The 11,456-nt window shown below is 42.1% G+C and overlaps 1 protein-coding gene across 1 annotated transcript; it reads left to right on the top strand.

Moving 5' to 3' along the window:
• Positions 1–845: 845 nt before the first annotated feature.
• ccna2 (cyclin A2) lies at positions 846–7,123 on the top strand. The gene is made up of 8 exons (XM_061834668.1): positions 846–1,436; positions 3,038–3,290; positions 3,370–3,476; positions 4,885–5,108; positions 5,197–5,401; positions 6,300–6,413; positions 6,485–6,618; positions 6,689–7,123. Exons 1-8 carry the CDS (start codon positions 1,239–1,241, stop codon positions 6,738–6,740), a joined length of 1,287 nt encoding a protein of 428 aa, XP_061690652.1. The 5' UTR covers positions 846–1,238; the 3' UTR covers positions 6,741–7,123.
• Positions 7,124–11,456: the final 4,333 nt, after the last annotated feature.

The raw sequence follows: 11,456 nt of genomic DNA on the forward strand, positions 1-11,456 counted from the left end.
GCAGGGCACATGGAGACAAACAGTCGCACTCACACACACACACCTAGGGGCAATTTAGAGTGTCCAATTAATGTAGCATGTTTTTGGGATGTGGGAGGAAACCCACGCAGGCACGGGGAGAACATGCAAACTCCACACAGGCGGGGCCGGGATCGAACCCGGGTCCTCAGAACTGCTTCACCGGGTGACCTGCTGTGATCGTGCATGTTTTTTTCATACTTTAAATATTAAATTAACCACTATACAACTTTATATTTATTCACTAAATTTATTATATAATATAATAATAATAATATATTTATTCACTGAATCACACCATTTTTTTCCCATTTCAATTGCAACACAACTTGTTTTTTAACTTCAAATTCCATTATGACATTGTGAAACGTGTGTTTAATGATTAAAAAATATATTATGATTTAAACATTTTTGTTTTGTTGAATTATTAATTGACCATACACGGAATGCAAGGGGTTTTTTTTTTCCTTTTTTAAATCTTAATTCATTCATGTGCACAGAGTCCTCTTCATGGGACTCAAATAAACCGGTTTCACATTTCCCTGTCAATTTTAATGCCGTTTAATACACATTTTGATAAATAATTTCTTGGCTATTGTTCCCTCTACTTACCCTTTTAACTTTGATATATTTTTTAAATAAAAATACAAATCTTTCCGTTACTTTTCTGTCGGTCATACACCGAACCGGAATTGAATATGCAATCAAAGTCGCTTGTCCCCGCTGACTTGCCGTCGACGTGATGACGTACCCAAACGGCGACCGGTGATTGGTCCGTTTCAATCCACGCGGGCTGCTTGAATGGGAGAAAAGCAAGAGCAGAGGCGAGCGAAGTCAGTTGTGGCAGTCAACTCGGGAAGGCGGCAGCGTGCAGCGAGTCTCCTTGTTAAGCAGGTTGGTGGGATTTCCAAGTATGGCGCCCTGAGAAGTGTTGCATCCTTTCGAAAAAAAAAAACCAAAACAACCATTTGGAAGGAAAGCGTTGCTCGTCGAGCGGCTTTCCTGCTCTCTTCCCCTGGGTGCTTGTTGCTCTTTGAACTGCTTGGGTTTCGGTTGCTGTCGGCGCCGTTTTCTCCCAGCGAAGTCGTTAACCTCTCTGTAGTCTTTGATATCGCTGCAAAAAGCGGGGGGAAAGGGAAAGAAACGCGGAAAAAAAAAGAGAAGCAACGGCTGCACTTAACTGCAAGTTTTAGGGGTGCAGGCGGAGGCTAAGTCCGAAGATGTCGGGCGCAAACCGTACCCAAGCCAGCGAGCTCCACAACCAAGAGAACATGCAGACGAGACTGCGTGCCTCGCTGAAGCAGCGACCCGAGGACAAGGAGAACGTCCCGCCGCAGCTGGCGGCCCCGAGGACGGTGCTGGGGTCTCTGCAGACCAACCAGACGAGTAAAAGTCAGAGCCTGCGCGCCCTCAAGCAGGTCAGTTGGGCTCGCCGATTCCTTGTTGTAGCCCGGCTAGCAGCTTAGCTAGCTTGCTAAGCTACATGTGCCTTACTGGCTTTTTTTTTTTTAATTTGCTTTTTTTTTTTTTTTTTTTTTAAAGAACAGTGACTCAAACTGATGTTTTAACTCTTACACGGTGTTTGATAATCATTTAGTAGTTCCCCTCGTCGATTAATTACCCTTACCGAGGTTGTCCGCCATTTTCACCCATCAAGACTTAACTTTGTGTAATTAATTGTTTTTATATAAAATGAACAGAGGGTAAAGTTGTTGGCTTTCAAAAGCTGACTATCAAGTTCTCCCGCCCATTGTCATTTTAAGAACCTTAAACTCCAGTGGTTTTTGTTTGACTTAAATTTTATATTTAACTTTTTTTTTGTCTTATTGTATTGCTAGTCTTTAATCTTAACTGGACACTTGATTACCCATGCATTATTTTCCCAGTTTAATATGAGAACAGTCAGTGTGTGTGTGTATAGATAGATAGATTTATATCCCCCCCCCCAAAAAAAAAAAAAATCTAAAATTGTGAGAAAATGGCCAACTAGTGCAGCGATTTCCAACCTTTATAGAGCCAAGGCACATATTTCACAATCTCAAAAAAATTCCACGGCACACCAAAAGTAAATTTCACCAAAAATATATCAATTAATTACGGTCTGCACTGTAGTGGAGTTTTATTTATATTTGTAGTCTGGCATAAGTACATGAATATATATTACTACTTAGAAAAAAAGACATTTATTCTTTCTACCAATTGGATAACTTCTCACGGCACAATGTTTGGGAATCACTGAACTCGAGGCACGGTGGTAGAACTGTTTGGCGCATTGGCCTCACAGTTGAAAGGACCTGGGTTCAAATCCCGGCCCTGCCTGTGTGGCGTTTTCTCCGGGCACACCGGTTCTTTCTCTCTCTGTCTCTCTGCGCTTCAGAAGATGGATGGATGCTCAATTAATTGTCCACTGATTTTAAAATGAACTGAATCACTTTAAATTTAATTTCAATTTAACACTGTCTGTGTTTGGAACAGTTAAATTGTTCACTTTTTTAAATCATAAAAGCATAGACAAGAGTTCAATTAAAATTGAATATTTGTAGAACTTAATTTTTGCCATCAAAATGTTAATTTAAAAAGAACCTATAGCAAAGTGGTCTCCCCATGGCCAAGAAAGTAGAGCATGAACAGCATCATAGAATGCATAAAACGTCCAATTTTCTTAGCTGCTTATCCTCACGAGGGTCTCGGAGTGCTGGAGCCTATCCCAGCGTTCAATGTGCAGGAGGCGGGGTACACCCTGAACTGGTTGCCAGCCAATCACAGGGCACATAAACAGCCGCACTCACAATCACACCTTCGGGCAATTTAGGGTGTCCAATTAATGTTGCATGTTTTTGGGATGTGGGAGGAAACCGGAGTGCCCAGAGGAAGTCCGCACAGGGAGAACATGCAAACTACAAAGGCGGGTCCGGGATTGTACCCGGGACCTCAGAACTGTGAGGCCAATGCTTTAGCAGCTGATCCACCGTGCCGCCCTTCAAAAAAAAAAAAAAAAAAGCACAATTCTACTTCCCAGGAATCCTCACAGTCCCTGGCCTCTAAAAACGAAGACTTCTCCAAAGGCTCCAAGCCGTCCGCCTTCCAGATCCACGTGGACCAGCCCTCCGACGCGGCCGTCAAGAAGCAGTGCAGTGACACCGCCGCCGCCCCCGTCAAGGTTCAGGAGCTCCCCGAGGACTCTCCGCTAAAGATAGACCATGCCGTCGCCCGTCTGCGCCAGCCGCTGGCCACGCTCGACATCCCGGGGGCGGCCATGGACATCAGTTTTGGTACGTTGTTTGACCAAAAAGTGTTTAAAGCGGTAGTTTCCCGTGCACTAAATGCATCACGTGGCATTTCCCTTCCAAGGCTCTCCTATGGACATGTCTGTGATCGAGGGCGAGGAGAAGACCTTCAATGTCACGGAGGTGCCCGAATACGCCGCGGAGATTCACACCTATTTGAGGGAAATGGAGGTGAGGTGTTTCCACGCTGGCCTTACTGCCTGTTGGACATCCGGCGTCCCCCTATGAGTTTAATTTTTAAAAATTTATAATACAAACTACTGTCATGTATCCAAAACCACTTTACTATGGCGCTTGCTACTGGACAAGGATAGTTTTATTTATTTTTTTGTGTATAAATAGGAGACGCTCTAAGAATTTATTACTGTGATAATCTATGCCAGTGGCACATAGTCACAGGCATTACAAGTACCGGAATTCGTGGCCTAAAGAGCGCACCTGGTTATAAGCCTCACCCAGGACATTTGTAAAGGAAATACCATTTGGTACATACATACCTGTGTAAAAGCTGCAAGTCCCACATTGAAACATGAGATATTTACAAAGACTGTACACGGAGAGTTTAATGCTGTCGCGGTGCTGACAGTGCCGGTTTAAAAAAAAAAAAGCTTACTGGAAAATCACTGGTACAAATGGTACATAAATAGGTCGCAGCTGTGTAAGAACCGCAAGTGCCCACATTTGAAATGCGAGATATTTACAAAGGCAGTACACAGTTTAACGCTAGCAGTTTTTTTTTTTTTTTTTTTTTTTTTTTTTTTTTAAACATGGCAAAAATCACTGGCAGTAACACGCTAGTGCAGTGCTAACAGGGCTAGACCGGTAAAAGTCACTTGCTTGGCACATATATTCCAACGGTCTTAACCTTTCCGCTAGAGTGCCACCTTGCTGCCATTAGAAAACATGCACAAATTAGCTGTATCACCGCATAAACCACAGGGTTGAAAGCATTTTTTTGGGGGGGGGGGGAATAGGTCGCAGCTTGTAGGCCGGAAATTACCGTCTATAGTACAAAACCTTTATTTTTCCGATTTTCCTTAGTACACAAAGGCTAATGCTAACAGAGCTGGTTAAAAATAAAATACTGGGAAGTAGTAACACGCTAGGACAGGGCTGGACCAGTAAGTCACTTGCTTGGCACATATATTCCAACAGTCTCACTCTTAACCTTTTCTGCTCGAGTGCCCCCCTTTCGGCCGTTAGGAAAAAAAGCACTAATTGGCCGCATCACCGCAGGGTTGAAAGCGTTTTTTTTTTTTTTTTTTTTTTTTTTTGGGGGGGGGGGGGGGGTTGCTGCTTACAGGCTCGAAATTAACGGTAATTGCTCGTCCACTAAATGGCATAAGGTCCAGGTAACCTGCCATTATTTCAACTGATTCATAGTTGTCGAGTTTCACAGAAAAATTGAGTACTTTAAATAGCATAGGTTTCTCATTACAATGAGTGTTAAAACTGCTACCTATGGGTTGTAGCTTCCTGAATAAGGAATCAATTATACATGCAATGGACGAGTTTCTCATTGTAATGAGACTTTTTTTTTTTTTTTTTTTTTTTTAAATGACACGGAACGGCTCAACAGGTCAAGTGCCAGCCCCGATCGGGCTACATGCGAAAGCAGCCCGACATCACCAACAGCATGCGGGCCATCCTGGTGGACTGGCTGGTGGAGGTGGGCGAGGAGTACAAGCTCCAGAGCGAGACCCTCTACCTGGCCGTCAATTACATCGACCGCTTCCTGTCGTCCATGTCGGTGCTGCGCGGCAAGTTGCAGCTGGTGGGCACCGCTGCCATGCTGCTGGCCTCGTAAGTTGAGATTCATCATTACTCGCCGTTATTGCCGTCCTGTAATTTTTATTTTTTTTTGTGTGCGCTCCCCCTTGTACATGAACAGCAAATTCGAGGAGATCTACCCTCCGGAGGTGTCCGAGTTCGTCTACATAACAGACGACACCTACACGAAGAAGCAGGTGTTGAGGATGGAACAACTGGTGCTTAAAGTGCTCTCCTTTGACCTGGCGGCGCCCACCATCAACCAGTTCCTCACTCAGTACTTCCTGCACCATGTGGCCACCAAGGAAGTGGAGAGCCTCGCCATGGTGAGCGCCAAATGGCTGCGTAAATGATCACCTTAATTTCCGGCCCACAAGATACAGCAATTTTTTTTTTTTTCCCCCCTTGGAGGCTGAGACCGGTGGAATATATGTGCCGAGGAAAGAGACTTTTGCCAGTCTGGCCCTGTTAGTGCTGTGCTAGCGTGTTACTGCCATGTTTTTTTTTTTTTTTTTTTTTTTTTTAAACAAGCCCTGTAAATGTAGCAGCGTTAGCCTACTTCTGTACTGTTCTATAGATATACATTACTGTAATTTCCAGCCTACAAGCTGCACCCTTTTTTTCATGCTTTCAGCCCAGTGGGTGATGTGGCTAATTTGTGCATTTTTTCTATTGGCCACAAGGGGACACTCAAGTGGAAAAAGGGAGTGACCGGTGGAATATATGTCCCAAGGAAGTGACTTTTTACCAGTCCGGCCCTGTTGGCACTGCACTTGCGCCTTACTCCCGTCTGATCTAACTTTTTTTTTTTTTTTTTTTTTTTTTTTTTTTTTTTTTAAAGCATAGCGGTGCTAGCTTTTGGGCAGGTGCGCTCTGTAGGCTGGGAATTACAGTACTTTTTTTTTTTTTTTTTTTTTTTTTTAATTTACACCACAAATCCCCTCACGCTTGCATGGTGAAAGTCATGTGACCAAATCCAGATAACAAGATGGCCGGCCACCTGTGAATCTTGACTGGACCACTGTAGTTCTTTTTTATTTTTTTTTTTATATAAACCATGTACATCTGCCTAACTTGAAAAAATGTCTGAGATTTAGTTTCCCTTAACATTTTTTGCAAAGTGCCAGATGTTAAACTGTACCAACATCAAATATTCTCATTTTGATAGGCAGAGGAAGAAGTTATGTTTTAAATTAAAACTTTTTTTTTTTTTTGTCTCCAAAGTATCTTGGTGAGCTCAGCCTGGTGGATTCGGACCCCTTCCTGAAGTATCTTCCTTCCCAGACTGCCGCCGCCGCCTACATCCTGGCCAACGCCACCATCACTGGTGCATCATGGGTAGGTTTTTAAAATCTGAAAATTTACTTGCGGGGATGTGCCACAAATATGGCGTTATGCTCTTGCTGCAGCCCAAATCTCTGGCGGAGAAGACGGGCTACACTCTGAGCCAGCTGAGGCCGTGTCTGGAGGATCTTCACAGGATGTACCTGAACGCACCGCAGCATGCTCAGCAGTCAGTCAGGGAGAAGTACAAGACTTCAAAGTAAGAATGAATTTTTTTTTTTTTTTTTTTTTTTAATTCAAACTGTCAATTCTATACTGTTTCTCTTCAGGCATCATGAAGTTTCTGCCATTGAGCCTCCAACCACTCTACAGTTTGACTGAACTTTTTTTTTTTTTTTTTGTACTTCCTGTCACTTGTCTTTTTTTCCTTGTGGCCTTATCTTGAAGTACCAGATTATTATTTTTTTTTTTTTAATGTAAAATCCCCTGATCAGTGTTTTAATGTAGTTTTAAAATCAGACCAGTGTAAATACAAGCAGTTTCCCAACTCCATTGTTAGTTTTTATGCTCAAGCAGTTATAATTGCTGGGTTCCCCCCCAAATTCAAGTTGGCTGTTTTTAAAGCATGTTGCTTTTACGCATTAAACTGTATATCCGTCATGGAGTTGGTTGTCGTTACATGTGGGTAGCCCGACAAGTTAGTCGGGTCATCTTGCAGCACTGTAAAATAAGGCTCTTGTAAATAAAATCTACTTTAAATCTCATGGTGTGCAAATTGTTTTCACCACACGGGGGCAGCAGATTGCTTTCAATGCGTAGAGAGACCCAGAAAAGCGAAATGTCGGCTGAGGTCTTAGAACGTGGTTTAGGATTTTGGTTCCAAAGTAAGATTCAAGCAGAGTTTAAAATTGGGATTTTTTTTTTTTTTTTCCCCCTCTCCCCCCGGTGGCCTCACAGTTCTGAGGTCTCCGGTTTGATCCTGGACCCACCTGTGTGGGTTTTTTTTTTTCCCCCCCCAAAACATTTGACAAATTGGACCCTTTAAATTACCCCTCAGTGAAGCTCTGTTTTTGGTTAGCAACCAGTTCAGGGTGTGCCCCGCCTCCTGCCCGTTGACAGCTGGAATACACTCGGGCACTCCTGTGACCCTCGTGTGGATAACCGGCTAAGAAAATGGATGGATGAGTTAGGGTTTCATTCCTCTACCTTTCTGGTTCTCAACAAGCTCCTGAGGATGCTGGAGCCTATCCCAGCTAGTTTTGGATAAGGCGGTACACCCTGAACTGGTCGCCAGCCCAATTGAAGGGTTATTGTTTCAAATTAGGGTTTAAACTGATTTCATGTTTCAATTTAGGATTTCAAAAGGGGGTAGAGTTTTTAATGAGGATTATGGTTTCAATCCACAGCGGTTAAGTGAAGCGTCATGCAAATGTAAAAACAGTTGGTCCGTCCGCTTATCCTCACAAGGGTCGTGGGGAGTGCTTGAGCCTATCCAAGCTGTCAACAGGTGGGAGGCCGGGTATACCCTGAACTGGTTGCCAGCCAATCGCAGGGCACATAGAGACAAACAGTCCCACTCACAATCACACCTTGGGGCAATTTAGAGTATCAGATTAAAGTTGCAGGTTTTTGGGATGGGGGAAGAAACTCACGCAGGCACGGGCTGGGGTTGAACCCGGGTCCTCCGAACTGTGAGCCCAAGGCTTTACCAGCTTATCCACCCCACCATGCCGCCAAAAGAATAGTTGAATGCTTTTCAATACCAATTCTGCCTTGTTGAACGCCATATTTGACTTGACGTGTGCATTTGAGCCCCAAAATGTCAAATTCTGACTTTTGCCATCTTTTTTTTTTTGTACAGTAAGGATGAGCAATTGGAAAATTATGACGATTTTGGTGTGATTTTTTTTATTTTTTCCAGTGACTTGCGTGTAGCGAGTGTCATGCCAGCCCCCACACCCCCTCCCCATCCCCTTCTTCCTCCTCCTCCTGGCTTCCTTCCTTCCTTCATTCCTTCTCCCCTTGTCAGGCAGGAGGAGGGCGACACAGCTGCAGAGGGGGGGGAAGGGGGAATGTCCATTTCAAGCATGAAGACGGACGGGAATTTCATCACCTAGCGCTCGCCTGCCTACCTGTGGGAATGTCCTCCGCGCTCCGTCCCTGAGAAGTTTTTTTTTTTTTTTTTTTTCCCCCTTCTTTTTTTGGGGGGAGGGCGTCCGTGTCCGCCTCCATGCCGGCACCCCGCAAATTCCTCCTGGCGTCCACGTCGCTCCCCCTGCAGCTGGACTGGGGGTGGAACGTGAGCGTGTACCTGGCGATGCTGCTGGGCCTGCTGGGGCTGATCGCGCTGCTGCTGTGGATGCTCGTCAAGCAGCTCCGCCACTCGGTGGGCAAAGCCACGCTGCAGCTGGCCAGGTCCTTCCGACAGGTCCCCGCCGACGCTTCCAGCGCCGCCGGCGGCGCCTCGGATCAGGAGCTCCGGCATGTGCTGTGAACGGATTACACCCCCCCCCCCCAACCTGCACCCCCGTTTCTCCTCGTGGACTGATGTAAGGGTGGAAAAAAAACAAACAAATGTGATGATGGACTTGCCTACATGCTGTGTGCTGCTTGATTTCAGCTGTTTTCTCCTCATCCATTATTCTCATTATTATTATTATAATCAAAGTGTCAATTTATAATCCCCCTTTCTGCGATCATCCCGGAAAAAAATATCATCAATGTCATCAGTGTTGCCTCTTGAATTTCTTGGAACTGGCCAAAAACTTTTACCAGCCTTAATTATGTCATCTTTTTTGTTTTTGGGTTTTTTTTTTTTTTTTTTTTTTAATATTGAACATGCATTATGTGATTCTATTCTCTGTTAATAAAATGGTCAATCACAATAACGGTGGTGTCAAACTAATTTTTGTCACGACCACATTGGAGTTACGGTTTCGCTAAGAGGGTCTGTTATGACTTTAACCATAAAAATCTTTTGTGTAAATACGAAGCGATTTTGGAATCAAGGGTGAAGCGGTTTGTTGATTGTTCATGTTTAGTCACAAATGCTTAGAATATATCAACGTTATCATTTACAACATGACAATATGAAAATTTTGTACAGATATTCAGAAGAATCATGGAAGTTGACACACCCGATTTGCCTTCACGTTCCACATGAAATCATGTAGCGGGCCGGATTTGGCCCCCGGACCTCGACTTTAACACCAGTGCATTAAGGCATTTATGTTGATAGTAAAAAAAAAACAAAAGAAAAACACCCCAAAATAGAAAATATGAAAAAGGAGTTTTTAAAAAATAAAATTATTTTTTAATTAAAAAGGTGTGAAAAACATTTCAATGGCATATTATGTAGACGCTGCAAAAAAAAAAAATCCTACAAAATTTCAATTGTGAGTCCAGAAACGAGCAGAATAATGTGAATTTTCATAAAACATAACATTTTAATATTTGTAGGCTGCCCATACAGAAAAAAATTGTGTAGTTACGCCACCTAGTGGCCAATTTAGTAATTGAGATTTCATGCAATTCTTTTGATTAAAATTGCTATAACATCAAAATGAAAAATGAAGTTGCAGTTTTTGACTTATGTTGAGATCTCGAGTAGGTCAATCGAAGCGCCGAATTTGAAAATATTTTGAATAAAACCGCGTTGTGTTCCCCGCACAATAGAAGGAACATAAAAATGTAACAGTATTTCCATTTTTAGTCCAGAAATAGCAATAGTGCAAATAAGTTAGAACTGAATGTAGCTTACCCGACAAAAAGATGGACTAGTTGCGCTACCTAGTGGCCAAGATGGTAAATGACATGATTTTCAATTTCCTTTTTGATAAACATAATTGGAGATGAAAGTACGATTTTTTGGCCCATGTTGAACACACCGAATATGAAATCTTAATAATGCAACCTGTGTTCTGCACTCGCACAAAAACTCATAACACAAAAATTCCTCAAAATTTCTCTTGTACGCCGAGCAATATTGTAAAATAATCTAAATGATGATTAATACTGTGAGGAGATGAATCAGTTTATGTTTTAATCTGTTCCATAAGGTCATTTCTTATGAGTGGAAAATTAATTTAGCAGCGGGACGATAACCCTCAGGAGGCCTGATGATGGATGACAGAATTTATACCATGTCGGTAATTTTTTCTCCCCTTTATAATAATGCAACTATGTTTGCAACAAAACTTTGGCTATAATTTCAAGATAGTCCCCTTTAAAAAAACAAAACAAAACTAGTTTGTTGCGATAGGATGCAGCACTCCCACGACCCTCATGAGGATAAGCCGCTCAGAAACAGATAGATAGATAGATAGATAGATAGATAGATAGATAGATAGATAGATAGATAGATAGATAGATAGAAGATAGATGATAGATAGATAGATAGACCTGCTAGTAAAATAAAAGGCTAGCTAATAATTTATACGATTATTGTAGAGTGCTATCATAATTTCTAGAAATTAGCTGGCCAAAATATGACTTGATTGATGTATTATTTATTGAGATGTAGAGCAAAACAAAAAAGATTTTTAAGATTGAAACTCGCTTGCAAGATAGATATTGACAACTAGCCAAAATATGGTTACCCTAAGATGGATAAATGTATTATTTATTTAAGTACGAATAAAATTATGACTAAATTATGTATCACAATTGCTATCTTGCAAGATAAAACTAGCCAAGACTTCTAGCATGATAGCTGAAATATGACAACTCTCATATCTAGAACTTATCATCTTATTCATATTTAGAACTTGAAAACATTCATGACTTCTAAAAATTACATTCAGAAGCTAGCAAGTGAGTTGGGCAGCTTAGATAGATAGATAGATAGATAGATAGATAGATAGATAGATAGATAGATAGATAGATAGATAGATAGATAGATAGATAGATAGATAGATAGATAGATAGATAGATAGATAGATAGATAGAAAATATTAAAACCTGCTGCCAAGCTAAAAGGCGAGTCAATAATTGATAAGATTATTGTAGCGTGCGAGCACAATTGCTAGACACTAGCTAACCTCGATCAGTAGACAGACATAGATGGATAGATAGATAGATAGATAGATAGATAGATAG

Source organism: Syngnathoides biaculeatus, chromosome 11, assembly GCF_019802595.1.
Source record: "Syngnathoides biaculeatus isolate LvHL_M chromosome 11, ASM1980259v1, whole genome shotgun sequence".
NCBI classification, from domain to species: Eukaryota; Metazoa; Chordata; class Actinopteri; order Syngnathiformes; family Syngnathidae; genus Syngnathoides; species Syngnathoides biaculeatus.